The 24,714-nt window shown below is 36.0% G+C and overlaps 1 protein-coding gene across 1 annotated transcript; it reads left to right on the forward strand.

Moving 5' to 3' along the window:
• The first annotated feature begins 12 nt into the window (after positions 1-12).
• Positions 13-24,364, forward strand: LOC140155060 (choline-phosphate cytidylyltransferase A-like). Its single transcript, XM_072177746.1, is given in 9 exon segments — positions 13-182; positions 14,607-14,689; positions 17,759-17,867; positions 18,421-18,537; positions 20,468-20,550; positions 20,553-20,621; positions 21,217-21,438; positions 22,660-22,848; positions 23,622-24,364. Coding segments are annotated over 9 exon segments (1,146 nt in total). The 5' UTR covers positions 13-127; the 3' UTR covers positions 23,841-24,364.
• Positions 24,365-24,714: the final 350 nt, after the last annotated feature.

Here is a 24,714-nt window from a genome sequence, read left to right on the forward strand (position 1 = left end):
TTTTGTTGAGGTTACGATATAACAACATCGTCCGATATCGTGCGACACAGAAGATGTGTAACTGACGTGTACAGAAAGGATATGTTTTATTAAATTTTAGGAATATTACTGTCGTAAATTGACCAAGATGTCGAAAACAGCAAAGAAAAGACACAGTCCTGTATCGTCGTCAGATAATGGAGGTACGTAGTCTCCGTTGTAGATGTTTTTGTATTGTAAACCCATGAACATCATTGTGATTCAGTGATTGACATGCATGCATCATTGCATGCCAATGCAATAATGTATTGCATGTTTATTGTGTTGTTGAGTAGTGTTGCAAGTTCATGAGTTGCACTAAAGTTGTTTTTTTTAAACTTCCGTGGTCGTGCCTGTGCGTATCGCGTACACGAGCGTAAACGCTAAAGCATACACAATCATGCTGATTGGCTGATCAACACACTTGACAACAAGCCGGTTGACCCATTGGTCTTCGGTGCGGTGCGTAGTAGGCGACCTTGACACTTCTACGCGATCGCAATTCACCAGCGCGCACCCCGACCACGGAAGTTTTAAAAAAACAACTTTACAGTCAGTCTAGTCTGAAGTACAAAGCCAAAGATATTAAAAGTACCGACGCGGACGCAAAATTGTGCCGACTTTGTCTTTGAAGGCACGCATACCCATGTACCTGCAGCAGAGACACAGCACTGCGCGTTGCTTACGCGCTGTATACGCGCGCGTTGTCACTTTGTACTTCGGAGTGGACAAACTGTATAAACAAAATATTTAATTCTCGATCATGAGAGCCAACTTGGGTACACAGACTACATGTACGCCAGTGGCGGATCCAGGAATTTGGGAAAGGGGGGACACATCAGACGTTTTGCGGTGACCACGAAGCTTCGCCGTTAGAACTTAACGGTCACTGACTGACAATGTATCGGCGACCAACAATGCATGACTGCACTCAAAACACTCGTCAATGCGAAGACTGGCGGCCACCACGACGTACCACTCTAATTGGGTCAATAAACTTCCTTTGGCTTTGAAATCGCTGATTGCACTTATGATATCTTGTTAACAAGCTTACAATCGATCGTATCATTTTTCATAGCATAATCATAATTATTTTAACTAATTTGTTGTATTAAATATTGCAACGGCAATGATAACCATCTGTCCAGATCTTTTTCAACATATAGTGTCTTCCTAAATTTAACCAAAAAGTTACACCTGTTGAACAGCTACATTTAACCTGCAAGTGTAAGGCCTACGTCAGTTCAAACAAGTCAATTAATGGAATAAAAAGGCATTTATTTCACCCACAACATGAACAGTGTCTGGTGCCCCCGTCCCCAGGATTGATGCCCATGTTTGTATTTATGATCTCAGTATATGGCCAAGGTCATTCAACATTTGAGGGAAGGTTATTTATTTTAAATTTGGTAAATTTGATTCACTATCAACAGCAGCCGTAGCGATATATCATGATCGTCAACGATGTACTCAAAATTCAGCAAATTTATAATAAACACGCTCATATTGCCACGATTCAGATCTATACATTCACACCATTGCAAAACCCGATATACACAGCTGGTCTGAAGGACGTTCTCTACACGGTACATAAGCATAGTCCACAATCAATATAAACACAGATCTTACTTTAGTTAACACATTTATCAACTATTTAGTTGATCAATTGTATCACATTTTACTTTTTATTTCCACACGTAAAAATAATTGTTTTTTAATATTGTTTGATGAGCCCTGCAACATCATTTAAACAAAATCAATGTTGTACACCTGTTGCGTGTTGTTGTCAAATAACATGTAAATATAAATTATTTTGAGTAATCTTTTTGAACAGTTTATCACAGTATTGCATTATTTTTTACTAGCGGGATACCCGCGCTTCGCGCGGGTCCCCGCTAGATGAGTAAATGGGAGCGATCACTAAAACAGGAGGAATTACTGCAAAGGTAGAATCATTGAAAGGTAAATTTTATTTTTCTAAACCTGTCCCTTCTTGCATTTCCATTTTCTTTTCAGTTTCTTTTGCACGGGCCTAGTTTGTTTCCATTAAAACAAAATGCTCTTTAGCTTGTGATTTTCCGTTTCCATGTTATTTATCTATCTAGGCCTAACCCCATTCCCATTATTTTCTAAATTTATCCTTTCTTATACGTTTCCCTTTATAGCTTCATTTATATTAGCTGCTTAGCTTGTGATTTCCCGTTTCCTTCAGTTGTTATTTATTTTTCTTATTTTTCCTGATTAGTTTCTAATTTTACCTTCTTTTTTCCCTTAATTTTCCGGATTAGTTTCTTTCTTTCCCTCTTTAGTTTGCTCCCATTTCATTTAGTTACTGTAACCATAACCCGTATAATAGGCCTACCCGTACCTTTTTTGTCATCTTCTTTAAAAAAAAAAAATCATTTAGCTCCTTTCTTTCTCTTCAGTTTCATTTGCATAGGTCTATTTTGTTCCCATGCTGCTAAGCTTGTGATTTCCGATTCCATGTTATTCATTTATTGAGCCCCGTTCCCATGCATTATTTTATAAATCTACCATTTCTTACATTTCTCCTTTTAGTTTTGGCTTTTTTCTACATTTTATTCCCTTTTTCATATTTCCTGCTTAGCTTGTGATTTCCCGTTTGAATTTTATCTATTTAATTCTGTTCTCATTATTTTATTTTTTTTTACATGAGTTATTTATTTATTTATTAATATTTATTTATTTATTTATTTATTTATTTATTTATTTATTTATTTATTTATTTATTTATTTATTTATTTATTTATTTATTTATTTATTTATTTTTATTTTATTTATTTATTTATTCTTTCATTTTAGCTTCCTTCTTTCCTCTCTCATATCCTCACGATTTTTTATCATCTTGGCGGGTAATCTCTTAACCGAATCCAGTACCATGCATATAATCCACACCCGACCGTCCATAGGCCTACCTTTTCAGTTTTGTCTTCCTTTCTTTTCTTTTCTATTTCTCGGCACGGAAAGTTGGTCTGTGCATATTATGCACCCGTGCGGCGCTGGCGTCACATTGCTCAATGCGCCCGACGTAGGGCCTACTAACGCGCTGCTGCCAGTTGAATTACGGATGCAGCGCTATCGCTGAGTTTTGACAACAAAAATCCCGGAAAACCCCGGTTTTAACCATATTTTCACTGATTTTGAGGCCAATTCTTGGTCTTGACCGTTTTCAACCAAATAAAGTGCAATGCGTTCCCGTATATTCCTCAATCTCCCGTATGAATTTGGCTGTAAAACTAAGCGGCGATTCATAGGCCTAGAATAAATAATAAAATTCACGCGACGTAGCCTTAATCTCTTGGCTGCCAACCGGTGCAGTGGCGGAAAATGGGGTGCGTAGCTCTGCGTGAAAGGGCTTAAAAGCTCGTAAGATCATTCTTAAAGCACGCGATGTTGTGCATCTAGATAGCCTGAATCATTTCTTGGCCACCTCGCAATTGGCAGAAAGCAGGGCAATGTTGCTCTGCGTATGGTTTTTTAATGGAAATATTATTACTCGGTTCACACTGTCCTTATTACCCACAATGCCACTGCATGCGATTTTGCATAGCAACACGACAGTTTTTTATGTTATTCTCTTAGTTACCATCAATTTTTTTTTTTTTTAATGTCCGATGGAAAAATGGCAATATGTACCCGATCAATATACCACTAAATCAAAGCCGAAAGTCTAGGCAATTCGGAGAACACTCGCGCACATTCCCGGGATTTTTTATCATCTTGGCGGGTAATCTCTTAACCGAATCCAGTACCATGCATATAATCCACACCCGACCCGTCCATAGGCCTACCTTTTCAGTTTTGTCTTCCTTTCTTTTCTTTTCTATTTCTCGAGCACGGAAAGTTGGTCTGTGCATATTATGCACCCGTGACGTCTTGGCGTCACATTGCTCAATCACGCCGACGTAGGCCTACTAACGCGCTGCTGCCAGTTAATTACTGTACGCGCTATCGCTGAGTTTTGACAACAAAAAAACCCGGAAAAAACCCCGGTTTTAACCATATTTTCACTGATTTTGAGGCCAATTCTTGGTCTTGACCGTTTTCAACCAAATAAAGTGCAATGCGTTCCCGTATATTCCTCAATCTCCCGTATGAATTTGGCTGTAAAACTAAACGACGATTCATAGGCCTAGAATAAATAATAAAATTCACGCGACGTAGCCTTAATCTCTTGGCTGCCAACTTCGGTGCAGTGGCGGAAAATGGGGTGCGTAGCTCTGCGTGAGGGCGAAAAAGCTCGTAAGATCATTCTTAAAGCACGCGATGTTGTGCATCTAGATAGCCTGAATCATTTCTTGGCCACCTCGCAATTGGCAGAAAGCAGGGCAATGTTGCTCTGCGTATGGTTTTTTAATGGAAATATTATTACTCGGTTCACACTGTCCTTATTACCCACAATGCCACTGCATGCGATTTTGCATAGCAACACGACAGTTTTTTATGTTATTCTCTTAGTTACCATAAATTTTTGCAAAAGCGAATGTCCGATGGAAAAATGGCAATATGTACCCGATCAATATACCACTAAATCAAAGCCGAAAGTCTAGGCAATTCGGAGAACACTCGCGCACAAGATGGGCAACCTTCCTTTTATTTATATAGATGTATAAAACATAGCATGATAAAAAAATTTTTTTAAAAAGCAAAACTCTTCAGAAATATGTCAGATTTACTACTAAGTGACTAGGAAACCATAAAATAAACAATTTAAAAACTTCATTTTCTCATGTTCTGTGTACCGATTTTTTTACCAGTTTAATATGATTTAAAAATATAGAGCTTTATATAATTATTTCAGCAATCGTTAACTAATTTGTTGTATTAGATATTGCAACCAGGGGGGCCGGCCAAGATTGACTGAATTTTGACGTCGTCATTGGTTTTACACGTAAACACGAAAATGTCTCAAATAATTCCAAAAGTGTATGCATGTTATCAAGCACTATTTTATCAGTCTCAATCCGTTGAGGTTCGACAGTGAACCTCATTGCAAGTACTGTTTTTTATATTTTTTTGTATGAATAACGCACGATATGTTATGATATATAGAGAAATTTTCCTCCCACGTGTATCAATGCCTTCGTGGTATAGTGGTTAACATGTACGCCTGCAACGCCAAGGGTCCCAAGATCGATTTCCACTCCCGGCTAAAATAATTTTTTTTTCTTCACATTCATTTTGAATCCAAAATTATTTATTTTCATGTGAAAATGCATACATTACACTGGGAAATATATTTTGTGCATTTTTTTTTCTGTAACGGGGCCAATAGAGCTAAAAACGCACCTCGGCTCGGGACGTCCAACATCCAGGCAGTGTTGCCGTCATATTGTCTGTTTTGTTTACGCTAGATCGGCTGTTGCCACATTAAATGATTGTCGTCCACCATCGTCTGATTGCAACGGCAATGATAACTATCAGTCCAGATCTTTTTAGTGTTTTCCTAAATTTAACTAAAAAGGTACAGCCGTTTAAATAGTACTGAGAACATGGAATATTTCTTTTTCTTTGAGTTGTCAGGCGGGGGGAGGGTAAACTGTCAGGCACACCACTGGTTCAATCGTGAGCTCCGCGGGTGTATTGGATCCAGGGGCAACGCCCCGGCAGGGTCCAGGCGCTGGGTCTCCATGGAGCTGATGGATTTGAGCCTTTTTTATAGGGCACAGTACCCCAAATGTTAAAACAAATGGCTATGGGAGCCCATAATATTTGACCTTTGGAGCTTATGTACCCAGTGATATCAGTGGAAATACTTAGAGACCTGAAGCTGCTTTAAGCGAGTCTTTACAATATCGCCGCCCACTTTCGTGGTGATCACGAACCCCTTCGCCGTTAGCTCGTCACCACGCCAAGTTGTATGCTTGGCCACCAGCAATTACTAGAAATCTATGATTTCATAACCGATAGGTAACATTCCATCTCCGCCAGTGGCTTCACAACCTCGAGTACCTGGTACTTGAAAACAAAGAGCTTTCAATAGTCATAGAGTAGCAATAGATTATGTATTCTTAAACACTTGAGAACGTTCCTGCAATCTTATTGGTTCTTACCCAGCTTTACCCGTGTGATATGACACGATATCACACGGGTCAGCTAACTTGTCGTCGTCGACGCGACACGTGTACTCGCTATTTGGACCAATCGGAGGCGCTTTGCACAGCAACAACAGGACTGATCGATTTTAAGCCCTAGGTAATTCCTTGCAAAATGTAGATTTAATTTGATTAAAATTTGTATGATATTTTTATTTGAATTGAAGTGTTTAAGAATGAGAATAAAGGTATTGTTTTTAGCAGCTGTCGTGCATCTATCGTCTCATATAACATGGGCGACATCATGAATTTTGGCGTAAAACACTCCGGCTTCGACTCGTTGTTTTACTTAAAATAATGATGTCGCCCTTGTTATATGAGACGATAGAGGCACTCCAGATACAATACCTTTATTCTCTAAATGCTTTGTTCGTTTGATTGCGACAGGCTATTCATAAAAGTGGTACCATTGTTTCGAACAAAGGGGTTCCGCCATTAAATTGGTCATATTAACGCTCTACACAACAGGCGAGTATCAATAAGTGACCACAATACAGTCATGTGTAAGGGCAGCCATGTGTAAAGTGGTACCATTGTTCTCATGTATCCCAAATGTGTGCGTGTGTGGGTCTGAAGTCTACAAGGGAGGCTTTAGCTGTCGATGCAATCATCTTTACCACCCACCTGACTCTAGGCGCTTCATTTAAATAAATTGAATGCTTTTGCTGATCGATTACACATCAGATTGTATTACGGCTGCCATGTCCATATAATATCTATATTGCTCTATAATGGTAATCGCTATACATATGCATGTAAGTATAAGTATAGGCATATAAAGGTTGTTTTTAAGAAATTTCCATATAATTTTATTTTAAGAAGGAGATTTGTATAAAAATAGTGGCGGAGGGGGCGGGGGGCTGGGGAGGGCAGATTCACCCCTGTGAGAAGTCTTGGGAGGGGGAGGGAGGAAGAGGGGATATGGAGAATAAGAGAGGGCTGGAAGAAGGGAGAAAGAGGAAGAAATGAAGAGATATAATAAAGACAAGTAGATAAATAGAAATATAAGGAAAATTATGGCAATGAGAGAGGGGGTGAGAGGGGACAAGGAGAGTGAGGGAGTATAAAGTATAGTGATAAAGTATAGGCCTAGGAAAGAATAAGTACAGAGAAGGGAAAAGAAAGGAATGATGAATACATTTAATAATAATTATTAGGCCTATATATAACTAAACACATAACAGCACTGGGCAGCCATTCGATGATGTCAATGCCTTTATTTGTTACATAATTAAAACGCCCAGTCAGATGTATTTCACACCTGCCAAACACAAGTCACCCAATTTCGAAAACCGGACGTTGAATGTACACTCTCATGAATATTGATTGGCAACATTTTCCAATATTTCAGCGCTCTAATCGGAAACAATCTAACAATAGACCCTGCAGAGCTTTGCTTGAAAACTCAAGATTCCCGTTGCGATCCACAGCGGCCTTCGCCATCAGGCCAAAGTGTTTTTAAACTAATTATCCCGTCTGCGATTAGCAGTATTATGAGCCAATAACATTAAAGAATATTGTATATGGATATATTATGCAATGTTAATATTAAGGGATCTGGAATGAGCGTTTTGAGCATTTCGACAGTATTATTTGTGGGACATGAGAGCACATCAGACATATCGAATTGCATTCTGAATACGAAGAATTTCTTTCTGATATCAAATAATTTTCATTTTTTGAAATTCACAATATTATACAAATTTTATGACAAATTATTAAAATTTGATATTTTTCACATTTTTGATATACAACAGTCCTCCAGGGAGACTCCTGTTTTAATGTTTGGGGATTAGTCAACAGAACTGGCAAGAAAACTTAAAATTCCACGTTTGCTATTGTTGGATTTTCCTTGGCGAGAAATACAACTTTTGCTTGAAAATAATGCAAGCGGAAAATTTTCTGTGGGAGGTCGTTGATCATCATGATGCAAATTATATTTGATAAAACAGGTATAAACAAAGGGGTTTTATATCTTTTTCCAACAAAATTGTAAAAATGGTAATTTTTTTTTTAAACCCTCTAAAAGGGGAGGCACGGGCCCGGTGTGCCCATTCCTGGATCCGCGCCTGACATTGTAATGGTAATTAATAAAAATTGGCATGTATGCAAAGCTACTTCTACAGGACTTCCAACCCTTAATTATTTACAAACCTTTGTTGTGAAGCCACCTTAATCACCTTGATTAAATTATGAACTGCACAATTCTCTTTTTTACCAAATAATTTCAATTTGTTGCTCACAAATCTTTCATTTTACTACTTACATGTACAACAATATGACCTCTGAATCTGGCTATTGAAATACAAATTTTTATACATAATTCTACTACCCTCACGGCCTATTATTCAAAATAATAATGGGTCAAGCGCTGTAACACATTCTACGCATAGCAATATTTTCAATAACAATATTTCCAGAATATGCGCAGTCACTATGCATACACGCTCCACATTGAACCATACAACCTAAAATATTTGGGCAAAAATTTGATATTTTGATATTTGATATTTTGATATTTTCTCTTTAAATTGCACTATTTTGTGTTAATAGAATAGAAATAAATGGTGCAGCATTATCCTTTACACCCAAATAATGTGTCCTTGGCAGTGAAAACGTTTAAATAATTGTAATAATTATTTACGTTTTTACTGCCTCGGACTCATTATTTGGGTGTAAAGGATACTGCATTCCCAATTATTATGTGTCTATATCACTTATCAGTGTCATTTTGGAAAGGAATCTTTATTATAAATAGATGGTGTTGTTCTGCATTCAACAACCATGATGAAATCCAACTTCAAATGAACTCTCTGTATTCATTGTCATCAAACAAAATACAAATATTTGCAATTTAGTTTCAGGTGTCAGAGTTACTATACATAGTATTTGCTGCTCAGTCAGTCATCAGTCAATACTACCCTTTGATCCTTTATTTTACTTATCAGTGCCTGATCTAGTGAATTACCGAAACAATTATCAAATAATCATGTGACTTTTATCATGTCTCGAAGGTGTGATTCCCTGACATAGGACACAGACAATCACAAATTTTGCAATACATGTACTTGATACTATAGTGAGGGCGGGAGTGAGGGTCATAGTTGTGAGCTTAAATGTACTATATTACGCATAAATTTATCAATTACATAATATACTCTACTTATCTTGTGTATGTAAACAAGGCAACCACCTTAAGGGGGTACTACACCCCTGGCCAATTTTATGCCTATTTTTGCATTTTTCTCAAAAATTATAGCACATTGGTGACAAGGAAGATATGTATAGTATAGGGGCAAGGACTATAACTACTGTACTGAAAATTCAGCAACTCAAGGCAAGTAGTTATTGATTTATTGATCAAATATTGGTTTTCCCTCATTTTGACTGTAACCCCACAACTGTTGTCTGTGCTGAAATAAAATTTATAGTGCAGTAGTTGTAGTCCTTGCCCCTATAATATACATATCTTACTTGTCCCCAATGCGCTATCATTTTTAAGAAAAATGCAAAAATAGGCATAAATTTTGGCAGGGGTGTAGTACCCCCTTAAATACCATGATTTGCTTTTCATTGACTAAACATAATAGGAAAATGAAACTTGGTAAAGATGACCCAATGATGAAAGGGAAAGAAGGACACAAAATCCTAAACAACCCCCTCCCCTCCCCCCCCTCAAAAAAAAGGACACAAAAGAGCTCTATAGGCACCATCTAGAAGTTTAAAAACAACCTTTTTTTGTGAAAACCTTAAGCGTTGATCCGGGGTGATGGAGCCCCCAAAAATGTGCCGGTCACTCATATAGGCTGATACCATTTCATGGTTCAGCAAAAATTCCCCAGTTCAATTGGATGACAAATAAAAATATGTCTTAAAATGTCCAAGTTGTCAGGGTGGAGTTGGTGGAGGTGCAGCCATAGAGTTTACACACAAATTGGTCAAAATGATGCCTTCTTTAAAGACTCATATCTGGAAAAGTTTAACTCTTGGGGTCTCAGGCTCAGCATTCACATGTATTGCAATCACTAACATATGTATATGTATTATGAAATATCATTTGTAACAAAAGATGTCATTAATTAATTGTTTAACTCAAGTGCTAATTAGTGCTAATCACCCATAGAGTTTACACACAAAGCAGCTATTTACATACATGTAGAGAGCTTACACACAAAACAGTGCCTTCGGTCAAAACAGTGCCTTCATTTACAAAATCTGAAAAAAGTCTAATGGTGTCTCAAACTTCAGAGGTATTGCAATTTGTAACCAAAGATCAAAATAAATTATTAATTAAGTGTGAATTAATTAAATCCCTATTTTCCATTTTTTAATATACATGATTTTGGCCACCCTGTTTATTTTTACACGAGATTTTTGGAAGAATGGGTTTTTTTTACTGAAAGCTCTATCATGCCCTCTTACTGCAATATTTGTTTTTAATAAAATACTTTCAGAGAAAAAAATAACATGGGTATGTTAAACTAGAAAATATTGTGATTTTTATGTTAGACCCTGTATAATTCATACACACCCTGTATAATAACATTTGATGTTAACATATTCTGTATCCTTATAGAGTCAGCATTTTAAATATGTTTACTTCATGTCAATTGGATGTATAGAATGAAAGTTATGTTCATTTGAATCAGATTTGGTGACTTTTCTCTCAATTTTTAGTGTAACCTTTTTCATACCAACTGAGACTGTATAATATCAGGCTTGAATAGATCAGATTATTTGAGACACTTCTTTCTCAATGTAACATAAAATAATTAATTAGACCTGGATTCTATTATGGATGATCATGATTTGTAGCAAGCTTGAGTACTTGACTTTAGTATTTATAGCGGATAGTTGATAACACATTTTCATGGATTAATGAACAAAATGAAAGAAATCCACCTGTATATGTGAGCAAACTACCTGTATGACAAACCATGTGGCTAATTGAAGGCATGTACTCCAGTCAAGTGTTGATGTGTCAGGGCAGGAATTAACAGTTAACTTTTCCTGTTCAGGGGCAGCATTATATTGGGGTCATTTGTGTACAGTCTTGTGTTGCACATTGCAGTCTTGACCAACGTACACCATGATCAAGATTTGCTGATCCACAAGAAGCAAATTCTGTAGTGGCATTTATTTCTAATAAGGCTGTTATAGACCATCTTTATATGATTCATATTGTGAAGTTAATAGTTTTACATACTGATCTACTTGGGTCTACAACCTACATTCACTGTGAAAGTTAAGTTAAAGTCAACGGTAGATTCACTTGGATTTAAATCAGCCATGCAGGGTTTACTAAAACACCTAATGCCTACATTTGACTTTCTTCCATCGATGACAAACCAACCATCTGCAGAGGAACAAGATATCAATGCCAATTCACGGAAAGCAACATCTCTTCAAGTATCAATCACAAAGCAAGATGACAATGTTAATGGAAAACTACCAGATGGTATGATATCATAAAAGGCTTAGCTACAAGTGATCATGCAATCATCATAGTGTAGCAGTTTGAAAAATAAAAATCAGTGAACTGGAAAATTTGGTATATTTGACAAAATATGTAAAGATGAATGTTTAAAGTACCGGTACCCAGTCCTGGTTTTTACTTTTACATGAGTAGTTTTAGAACAATGGGGTGAAAGTGATTAATTAAAAATTTGTAACTTCGGATACAAAAAGTAAAACTGATTCAGAAAAACAAAATGATGTGCACAATACAGAATGTGTGTTTTTTGTTCAAGATTATAATTTAGTACCTTTGCTAATTCAAGTATATTGCAAATACTTAAGTATTAAATTTACATAAATCATTTGTAAATGTCACCAAATTATGAAATTTACCATATTAGGCAACATTGATCTCCGGGCATTGATGTTTTTCTTATGCATTGGAATGGGTACCTAACATGATTTTTACACACATTCTCTTTTCTCTGGCTTACCTTTACTGACCTGAAATCAATCATTTTGAAATTATGGCTAAAAGGTGAAATGGTTAGAATCGGTGAAATTTGATACTATCTCTACAGTGAAATTAAAAAAAACAAATTGCCGTCAACGTCAACACGCATCAGCCAACCATGCAGTATATTTATTTCCAGTATTTATAGTTTGATCAGCTCATAATCAGCGGACCTTATAACATCATGTCAATATATTTTATTGGAGAATTGTCTTGTGACATCTCACCAGAAGTATTACAAGTTATTATTTGAAGTCCTATACTTTGTCTACTTTCTTTAACACACAAAATATAGACCAAGCAGATCAAGTACGTCCTTCTTAACGTGGGTCTACTTTTCGGCGTAGTGGTAAAAGCCTAATAATTCCCGTCGATTACATGCTGATCAAAGTATACTACATGTAGTATGCTAGTTAAAAAATTTTGGTTTAAAATGCAGTTGTGAAATTATTATCTCCACAAATGGGCAAAGTTTATTTGTATATATGTTTACTATTATTGAATTGTGATTATTTTGCCTTTATAATGTAAACCAACTGTTGGTTCACTATGTTCACAGGTAAACAAATTACATACCCACAACAGTTTAAAAACACATGGTGTCCAATTTTGTATAAAACTTTACCCAGCCGTTGTGATCTAAATGATAAGTTTACCTTTTGCTTGCATATTTTTCGAGTTATCTTGTCATATCGTGCAATGTTGTCAAAAGTAAGCTGTGAGAAATTGATGTTTTAGTAACAAAAATCAAAATTATGCACAAAATGTCCTTTTATTTTCAAATGACTTTCACGCTTGTAAAGACTGTATCTGGTGCATGGTCTAAATTTGTATCATGTTTTTGCACCAATTAATTCAAAATGTTTGCTTTTATCCGAGTGGCATTTTGAATGTAAATCTTTTTTGTTTACACACGTTTGCTAGCGTTAACAACATACCAAATGCAACTTAACTGCGTTGGACATACACACATGTTTGTGTCGCATCACACGATGCAAATCGCACACGAAATCACAATATTTCACATTTCCGACTCATTATTTCCCACCAATTTACTAAGCTGTCTTGAGCCATGTGACTTTTTAGAGTTGAAAAGTGTGAAATAATGATTTTTAAATCAAGAAAAAATGGGAGGAAATATTAACAAGTTGTATTTTATCAATTTCAAGTGAAAGAATACATCTTGGTGTTCACAAGTGTCAAGAAATGTCAAATTCGGGCGTGGACGAATGTATCTCGCCTTTCTAACTTAAAATGTCTTCTTCTTGATCCCAGTGCTCATTTCTTTGTCAGTTGCTGTCTTGAGTTTGTGTACTAATACATGTATGTACACTTATAGATTGAATAAATAGATAAATACAGGTACATAGTTTTGGACACAAAAATTATAACACAGCAATTTACACACGTTTGCTAGCGTTAACAACATACCAAATGCGACTTAACTGCGTTGGACATACACACATGTTTGTGTCGCATCACACGATGCAAATCGCACACGAAATCACAATATTTCACATTTCCGACTCATTATTTCCCACCAATTTACTAAGCTGTCTTGAGCCATGTGACTTTTTAGAGTTGAAAAGTGTGAAATAATGATTTTTAAATCAAGAAAAAATACGAGGAAATATTAACAAGTTGTATTTTATCAATTTCAAGTGAAAGAATACATCTTGGTGTTCACAAGTGTCAAGAAATGTCAAATTCGGGCGTGGACGAATGTATCTCGCCTTTCTAACTTAAAATGTCTTCTTCTTCGATCCCAGTGCTCATTTCTTTGTCAGTTGCTGTCTTGAGTTTGTGTACTAATACATGTATGTACACTTATAGATTGAATAAATAGATAAATACAGGTACATAGTTTTGGACACAAAAATTATAACACAGCAATGATGGGCATCATCATCAGATAGATCACAAAAATGTCACACAAGATGTAATAATAGACATAATTTTGTATTTATTAAAATTTAGCCAGTCAAACACATTTGCATAATGACCAGTGTGTGTAGCAGCTGTAGCTAATTACAAGCTGTAGTAGATAGTGATGTGATACAAGCTGATATAATTATTGCTATCTTCAGTAGATAGTAATACTACAAGTAACTCACTGGTGGTACACTTGTACCCTGTTTTGAATCAACTTCCCTCCCTTCCCCAGGTTCTTTATACGGTAACCCCCAAACATGTAATGCAACAAAAACATTTTTTTATTAATTTTTCTGGGGGCACAGTGTATTTCTAGAGTGACTAAAGTGCAATTGACTAAAATTTTAAACTAGTGAATTGGAAATTTGACAATTCTGTGATGGGGTGCTTTAAGGTGTGATTAACTCAAAACTTGGGAATCAGATTATTTTGGTACAGGCATCAGCGTGAGAAAACAAATGGGGAAAAAACCCAGTTAATAGTGTTTGTTTTCTTGCATTGTAACTCGATTAATTAATTACATGTGCTCAATACATTATTATTATTCATATTTTGTTCTCTTTGTACAGTGGATCTCAAAAGAAAACGTTTACGAAATTCAACAGATGACTATGATGAAGATGACAACATTGCTAATAAACAGCCTCGGATGGTAGGTATACACACCCAGTATTTTTTGTGGGGGGGTGTCATTCTGTGTATGTGTCTTGTGTCTTAGTTTTATTTAAAATTACTGAAAATTCCAGTTACGTGAATATTTGCATTACATTCTGTGAAGGTATCGTTTTTATTTCAAAACAAATTCTTTAATCTTTAACAAAATGTTCATGTATTCTTGCCAATTTCTCATGTATATCAACTGATTTCGCGCTGAATGTATAAAACATGGTTTATGCCAGCACTTAGTGCAGTGCACAATGAGGAATCTTCCATTTTTCAATGGGATGAACAAAAAAATCACATCAGCTAGCTAGAGCAAGTACTACAAAAATGTAGTAATTGACAGCATGTGACCCTTAGATAGCTGTGAGCTACATCAGTTGTTGCTAAGATGGCCGATGCATGCAATGATGACTCGTATATAGATGGGGAGCCTCTATGTGATGGCTATGATGATGATGATGAGGAGGAGGATGAAAATATTCAAAATGGGATTTTTAAACCCGTGGGACCTGAACATAGCTATCCAGAGTTAGAGGGGATTGTAAGTATGTCTAGATTACAAGATGTCATGAATGACAGTTATAGGTGTGGTGCCGACTAGATGTAGTTTTTGTAACAAGTATATTTTGATTTTAATGATTTTTTATCACAAAGTATCATGCCAGTTCTTTGAATTAAAATTGGTATTAGTGTTTTGACTAACAGCTATAACTTGTGCAAAATATCTTGTCCTTAACTGTTTTAATTTTTTGGAAAACATGGAAAAATAATCCGAGTATGTGAAAATTATTCTGTATGTCACTGTATGTCTGGTTTCCATGGTTATATTAAAGATGTCAGTTTCATCATTTCATATTATTTATGAACTGGGCTGCATTGCTTTATGTATAACTAAATTATGCTTTAAAATGAATCAATTTAAGTAAATTGTGTGAGAATAATAAAGAATTAAGAATATAGATATAACCAATTTAATAAATAAACAATCATAAAAATACATATAGCGCTAATATTCATTATGCTAAATGGCACTAAGTATTTGAAAGTGAATGAATCTTCATAATTTTTGGTGTTTTTTATTTTGTTTTTTAATTTTTTATGATTGCACAATTTAAGTTGAGTCAAGGTGTAACGTTTTGTATGTTAGATGAAGCAATGTGAACTGTATCCTAAAATTGACAGGCAATATATAATTAACTAATAAATTTTCTGCAGAATTGGTTATGATATGATCATATTTCATAGTCTAGGTTATGATTCTTGCAGAAACACGCTGAAAAATATAGAAATAGTAAACAAATTGATAAATTCTAAATGTAGAACTTAATATTGTCATGATTTTTGACTTTGCACATGAGTATTGTTAAAAAATTACTACAAACTTAATATGTGTAATAATAAATTTCCATATGACTAACCTTTTTTAATGCAAATTTAAAGGTCACATTTTGTCACAGTCTACTGTGCATTCTTAATTGCCTGCATAGTGTATATTAGCTAGTGGTTCAATATTATTATTCATAATATACCTTCCCAGTTCCCACTTGCATTAAAGGTGCCTTCCTGCTTATAATAAACAACATCCCCAGAAGCCATTGATTGATTTGAGATCTGAAATCTTAAGGTATATATGTGAATGCAAAGTTATAATGCATACATGTGTGTGACCCATCACAGCAGGTGTCAGAATATGATTAAAGATAATTAAAGAAACTTAATGTATGAAAAAGAAAATAATATTAAAAGGAATATTCCCTTTAAAAAAACTCAATGTTCTTTCTACATGCGACATCAATGCGCAAGATGGTGCGTGGGAGCCAATTCTTTTTTACTTGTTACTTGGTTAAGAAATCTAAACGTAGATTTTTGAAGACAACTGCTATGTTTTTTGATGGGATGGGTCACATTTTATCATTATCACCGCAAGATTCCTATTGTGGCTGTGCCTGCACAGGCACACAGTCGCCAATGTACCCGACTGGTACCCACAGGGTACCTACATAGTACCAATGCTGCTATAGAGGTTATCCACTTCACCCATGTGTGACTTCTAACAAAAGGCACTGATTCCCGTAGTATTCCTTATTCAAACCAATTCAATGCACAACCTCTGAGTTACCTGCATGAATTTGGCGGGCTATTTTGAAACAGTCATGGTTGCACATTCGGGTACTTCTTTTGAAAGTCCTAAACATGGTATAGCAGTCGCTGATAGGATACACAGCTTATAGAACACGGATAACCTCTATTGCACAGGGCCCATCAGCAATGGTACTGCACTGGTACTCCCCTGGTACTGCACAGTACCAACCAAGTACCTTGGTGTCAGTGTACCTGTGCACTGTGTAGGTTAGCCCAATAGGAATCTTGTAGTGTAACTAACAAAATACCAGAACATACTGATGTGAATTCATGAAATAAAAAAAGAGGGAGGAAAAACAATAATCTTCTATGGACCGAGTATTTTAATTCTTTGTGTACAATTTCAGGAAAATGTAGATGGTAAGTCACAAAAATGTTGAGTTACTATCTACATTTTTCTTGAAATTCAGGAATTATATGCAAAGAATTGAAATCTAAAACTAACATTCCAGATGAAGAAAAAATGTTCCCTCCCATTTTGTCTGTTTCTCTATGTGGAGGAAGATGATAATTTCAGAGTGAGTTGCAGTCACTCACTCAGACGGAGGAACATAATAGGATTCCAGATTACGTGGCATAAAATTGGATCAAATGTCATAATTTTAATAATGCTTAAAATTTAATCCTTCAAAATTAAGACTTGAGTGGATTTGGAGCTATTAATAAATTGCACCATTATATGTATATACTGCAGTTTATGGTACGTTATGATACGACAGGGCTGATGACGGGTCACATTTGTAACATAGCTTAATTGGCTAAATGGGTGCATATGTTCAAATGAGGATGGGCGTTAGGTAAGGGATTCTGGTAATTCTGGTGATTTTTTAAAGGAATCATTATCAGGTATCTTGAGGTGTGTTATGTTTGCAAAGTATTACAGTGTTTTGTTATATGTTTTTTCTTATTACTCCAGACCCTACTGAAGCCAGCATGTTTTGCACACACTCCTGAATCAGATAGAGAGAAAGCAAGATGGGACTTCTACCCAATAACAATAGATGCAGCAAAAGCAGGAAATCATGGTAAGTGGCTGGTATTTGCTCAGACATGAATGAGTCCAGGATAGAACTTAAGGTCAAGACACTGGGATGATAGAGAACAGTCAAAGGCTATCCCATAAAATGCAAATAGTGGAATTACATCTTGAAACAATGTCTGTCATTTTTGTAAAGTGGCCATAGACCATGTCTTTGTGGTCTGTGGATTGGCGAGGCAGAATATACCACTTGTTCCTCAGTTGTGTCAAAGGTGCTAGCATTGTAAAAGGGCTTCAAGTCTGGAATATGGCATGGGTGCATGAAGATGTTATGTTCTGGCTCCATGTGAGGTAGTGACATTATTTTAGTTATTTGAGCTCTAGAATAAAACTGGAATGTTAGTGATATTCTTTATAAGGGTACATATAGCAAGTATGCAAATTTTACTTTCTCAAGTCTGATATATTTTAAGGACCTATTAGTATTAGGCATGTTTATTGAGCTAAGTGCATGACCATAAAGCTACAGCAAGTAAGTGTTCTCATGTCACTGTCTTGAAGGCAAAGAATTACTAACATCTCTTCTGTTATTTTTCTAGGTCCCAGACCAGTTCGTGTATATGCAGATGGTATCTTTGACCTATTCCATGCTGGCCATGCAAGGGCACTGATGCAGGCCAAAAATGTGCTTCCTAATGTCTACTTAATAGTAGGAGGTAAGCTAGCATGAGGATCTCAAACATGCTCATATGTCGGGATATACTTCTTTAACCAATTTGCACATTTCATCTTCATCTTCATCTGATACAGTGCATCCCTCAGAAATGAGTATTGCTGCACCTTGAATAGAATGACACTGAAATGTGCCCAGTACAAACAAATTGTACTCTACAAGATGATTTCAAATATTGAGCTATTAGTGTTTAATGGAGCTAAATGAAACCATATTGGGTACAGTACAGGGGCGCAGCAAAGAGGTGGTTAAAGTTTGTTTGGCTTATAAATTACAAAATTGTTTTTGTTACTGCTGGCATCAATAAAGTCTCAACTTAAGCTTGCATAAATTCACATAATCTTGTGCCAGTCACACATTGAGCAACTAGCGTAAGTGCTTTGCCCAACTGTATGCATGCCATTCTACATCAATACATGATGTTATGAGTGTCATTTTTTGTGCCATTTGTAAGCCAAACAATCTATCCGATGCACCTGATGCTAATGTGCCTGATTGGGCAGGAGACTATTTGGGTCATACTCACTGAAAATCACACTATAGTCTGTCTCGTCTCAAGTTGAGAGTAATGTCATGTTGGATTTTGCAGTGGCAATTTAAATTGTGCATGCTAACCTAATCCTGCTAGGCATATACAGATGTAGAAGGGCGATTTGTCTGTAGGCTGGCAATGCAGCTGCGTAAACGCACTGATTTGAATCTGCCTCTGCAAAATCCAATATGGTGTTACATGTATTCTCAACTTGACAAGACAGACTGTAGAATTTTTTGTTCAGCTGATTGCAATGTTTGAAAATCAATTTAAATTATTCTATACCATCCTCATTATCATCATAAAGGCTCTTGACAAAATAAACTTGGATCCACATATAATAGGAGAAACCCATAGTGCGGATTAATATGGAATAGCATTCACTATGATTCACACATTCAGTGTTGTGTACCTCAAAAAATGTAACAATTTAAAGAAAAAGTATTAAAATACAAGGGTAAATCAGAGTTAACACTTTCATTCCCATCTAAAGTATAGGGGTCTCAACAGAATGTGCAAATTTGACCATTCTTCTGTGCAACATATTGCAATCCTATATCTTCGCAATCTGAGACCTAATGTAGTCCTCCATGATGACAATGATCACCTCCATTATCAACAACTACCTCCAGAATATGGGAGTAGAGAGAACGGAATGGCCTGCCATCAGCAAAGACCTCAACCTGATTGAACACTTGTGGGACCAGGTTGGTTGTGCTGTACATGGCAAAGTAACCAATGCAACCACATTCAATGACCTGCAACAAATCCTAGTTGAGGAATGGAATGCCATCCCACAGCAATGTGTGTCCAGCCTGGTGAGCAGCATGAGGAGGTGCCAGGCTGTTGTGGCTGCATATGGTTTTTCCACCCACTATTGAGTTAGTGACTAGTGTTGAGCACAGAATAATGGTCAATTGGCAAATGTATTCGGCAGTGAAAAGGCGATTATTACAAATGTGGTGTATATTGTTAAAGGAAATACATTAGCTGTCCATTGAATTCAGACTATGAGACACTAGTATGATTAATACAAATGGTCAACAAAGCCAAAGAACCATTCAGTAACAACCATTTGATTGCACTTCTGTAGCTGATTCCAGATCTGGTCCAATCAGGCTAAAGTTGGCAATAATGAAACTAAGATTATGCAAAAAGTGAGGAGAAAAAGTAATAAAAAACATGCGAAAATTGACATATGAAGGGTTCATAACTTTGCAATTGCAACCAACTATTTAAGAGACCTGGGGATTCAACATCAGTAATTGTAGGTACTGAGCAAGTAATCGTAATAACTTAATTTTCAAATTTTTCGACTTTAGCCTGAGTGGATCAGATTGGGTCTCATATTATTCATATTATGTATCATTTTCTCCATCAGTTTGCAGTGATGATCTGACGAGAAAAAACAAAGGCAATACAGTGATGAATGAGTGGGAGCGATATGAATCAAGTACGACACTAATCGCTATGTGGATGAAGTTGTTAGAGATGCTCCCTGGGTGCTAGATGCTGAGTTTATGGAGGAGCATAGAGTAAGTGTTATTGAAATATGTGACATGGTCAAGAGGAATGAGTCGACCCTGGTCAAAAATACGTTTGGAAGAAAGTCTAAAGAGAGGACATTTAGAGCTTTCAGATACAGAAACCCCCATGTTGATACGACTTTTCGTTACGAAGTTATGTCAATTTATCAATCGCTGAAAACAATATAAAACAAAAGAATTTTAACACTTTCTTTGCCAATATCTCAAAATCAATATTAGCAACATCCGACTCATTTCCCTTGATCGTGTCACATATATAGTAATGAATGAATGGGAGCCGTATGAATCAGTACGACACTGTCACTATGGGGATAAAGTTGTCAGCAATGCTCCCTGGGTGCTAGATACTGAATTTTGGGAGGAGCATAGACATAGCCGTATGAGTCAGTACAAAAACAGTTTCACCACAAACTTATCCCTCCAAAAAATTCTTCATGGGATAATTAGTTGTTTTTGTAAATGCTATCAAGTGTAAATCAGTTCAAGGGATTAATGTAAGCTATCTTCACTGTGCATAAATTCTATTTTTGCAAAAGTATAATTTCAGTGTATCTAATTCTTGCATTTTATATTTTTGACACAGATTGACTTTGTAGCTCATGATGACTTACCCTACACAAGTGCTGGACACGATGATGTGTACAAAGATATCAAAGCAGCTGGAAAATTTGTTGCAACTCAAAGAACAGAAGGAATATCAACATCAGACATCATTGCTAGGCTAGTCAGGGATTATGACAAATATGTTAGGAGAAACTTAAGTCGTGGATATTCACCTAAAGATCTCAATGTTAGCTACATCAATGTAAGTAAAGACCATCTCTGTGTAGATTGTGCAACTGTGATGACAGGCAGCTAGCACAATCTGCTTCTTAAAACAATATTGTAACATTTCCATAAGAATTAATAGAGTTGTATGTATTTTCCACATTATGTTACTCTTCACTGTCAGATATATCCCCTGTTAATTTTGAGCCAAACAAATAAAGCAAAATAAGAAAGTCGCTATTTAATTCCAGTATCTATGTCTCCGATGCATGTCACTCAGTCAAACCGGATCATGACTAAGGTTGGTCCTTTTGATGTGTTATGACCATCCTGCACACCATGTATGTACAGTGTTATGAACACCGCGCATGAGTTGGACTAATTTGATTGTGTGAATAAAACAACGGGACACATTGTTTTATTAAAAAGATCATCTCAAATTTTTTGAAGAAATTTGAGGTTGATAAATTTTGCATAGAGTTAGTGTGTAATATGACCAGTAGAAACAATGAATAACTCCACACAGGTACTGAAATATGCATCAATTTGTACTCTAGAGATGAAGATTTATTGTAGTGTGGAATTTGTATAGCACGCATACAGTTCACTTGGTGATTATAGCGTGATTGCTGCATCTTTTGAAAACAGCAGTAAGGCACAAGTGTGTATCATGCAGCGCATAATGGAAGAAAACCTTAAAGATACATTTTATGTAAGCACTAAATTCATAACTCTGAAATAAACATTGATGCATATCGTTCACCTGTGTAGTCACCCAATATCGCAGAGCATCTTTAATAGAGAATACTAATGTAGAAACATTTGGTAACTTTCAAAGATCCAAGGTGAAACATGTATGTCTTCTGTGTTTATACTCCTAGAAAGTGATACTTGTCCTGGGTACTCATCATTGCATAGTGTTATCCAATAGTGCTTCCTATTTTCCCAATTAAATAATGTGGGCTGTTAGTAAATTAGCTTTGTATTCGTAGTAGAAATTTCATATATATGCATGCAAGTGTAGAGTGTAAGCCCCTAACTTATAATGGTGAATAATTGAAGCAATTGTGGATTCTCTAAAATGATCACTATTGTTAATGGTTTTTCATTCAATAATTAGCCACTTGAAGTAAAGGAAAGTTTTCAATGATGTGAAAACATAGTGTAATATCTAAAACAGGAGGGTCTTTTTAGAAATACACATTACACCAGCTTGATTTACTATTTTGCTCTTTACATATGTATATCTGTCACATAGGAAAAGAGATTCCAGTTTCATGAGAGAGTTGATAGTGTGAGGAAGAAAGTACATTCTGTAAAATCCAAATCCAAGGAACTAGTGAGCAACATTGAAGACAAAGGAATGGAACTGATTCAGAAGTGGCAGGAGAAGTCAGGAGAGATTGTTGGAAGTTTCTTGGATCTGTTTGGACGTGAAGGATCATTTGTAAGTACTAATACTAAACTTCATTTCGCCTTGAGTTTGGTGGTGACATCAGTGCCTTGATGTGATTGAACCAGGGTTGGCAATTTTTTTTAAATTTTAAATATAAAAAAATCAATATATTTGATTTAAATCAAATTTTTTGTTATTTAAATTGATTTTTTTTCAATCTTTTTTATGCCAAGAACTGCTATTCCCCATGATAATGTCAAAAGATTATCAATGGAGTGCTAGACAAAAGCACAATCTTATTTATTAAAAAATAATTTACAAAAAATCGAAACATATTTTCAGATGTGAAAATTTCAAAGAAAAAATTATGGGAAAAATCCTGTTGAATAATGCATTTTAAAAATGATTTTTAGCAAAAGATTACTTCCCCTGCACAAAAGTGATAAACAATCACGCTAATTAGTTGATCAACGGTCTTGACAACATGATGGTTGATCCATTGGTCATCGACACATAAAATGACAAGAAACCTTGCCACTTCTACGTGATCGCCAATCACCAGCACATACCTGGACCACAGAAGAAATAAATAAGGGACTGTTGGACAAATGCCACACTCGTAATTCAACATCTAATGATTTCCTGCTGATTTAATTCATATTTTAGCCAAATTCCTTGCTAAAAGTGCATTAAGCAGGGACAACTAAATTGGTGTGATTTAAAAAAAAATGGTGCTTATTTGGTTGAATATGGTATATGACTCCACTAGGCTATCATTTTCAGGAGGATATTAAAATGGTGTATATTTGGTTTGTCCATTTCAGAATCAAATCATACAGACCAGTAAAGACCGCCTCAAGCTTGCCATCTCACCTCCAGCTAGTCCTTCAAGATCATCAGATGAAGATGAAGACAATTATCCATCAGGATCAGGAGTTGGAGCATCAAGATATTCAGACTCTGATGACCATGATCATGATGATGAACACAATGGTGATGAAGAGGAAGAAGCAGAGGAGGAAGGAGAAGAAGAAGAAATTTGAATATTATGGATGGACAGAAACAAAAGTGTTAAGATCTGAACTGACAGTTTCCAATAAAGTGTTTTGCAGGCTTGTGAAAGCATCTTAGAAAGGGCTATTCCAGTTGAGATCTCATACAACCCCTGTGGTACACATAACCTTAATCTCTCACACAGGGGTGTAGAGTTCAAATGGAGTCACCCGTTCAGGTAACCCCATTTGAAATTCACACTCCCTGTGCGGGAGATTAAAGTCATGTCTTCCATAGGGAGTGTATGGTTTTCAGCTGGAGTAGCCGACTGTAAGGGCTTTCAAATTATCAATGCAGAGACTGGGTATAATTTCATGTTGGAAAACTGAAATGAGTAGGTCACAGGTCTATGAAGGGCAAATAGGCTTGTTTGACCCTTTGTGAAAATGACAACAATGATTATCTACAATGTATTAAAAATGGATTGGGTGTAATATAATATAGAAGGGAAAAGGGGCTTGGTGGATTTGTGAGAAGTCACAAATATTTAAGATTTAAGTCAAATTGGAATCAAGAACTAGAGTCAATAGAATCTGGGTACACAGCGAATAGCTATCTGCAAACCATATTTTGACCTTTTGACCCTAAAGTAAACATTGACCTTTGGGGTAATAAATAATTTTAACATGTTTAGAATGTCGTAAGAATCGTTCCTGTAGAATTTGAGCTCGATTGGGCCAATTTTAAACATTTTTTTGCAAGTTTGACGTTTTGACCTCCTTAATGACCTTTGACCCCAATATAAAAAAAACCTCATCTACACCGAGAAAATGCATTGTTACAGTTTAAATTTTAAAAATCTACTATGCTTAGTTATGGAGATAACAATTCTTGAAGTTATTTAGCTTAAAACCGGAAATGACG

The sequence above is a fragment of the Amphiura filiformis genome, chromosome 6, assembly GCF_039555335.1.
Source record: "Amphiura filiformis chromosome 6, Afil_fr2py, whole genome shotgun sequence".
Lineage (NCBI taxonomy): Eukaryota > Metazoa > Echinodermata > Ophiuroidea > Amphilepidida > Amphiuridae > Amphiura > Amphiura filiformis.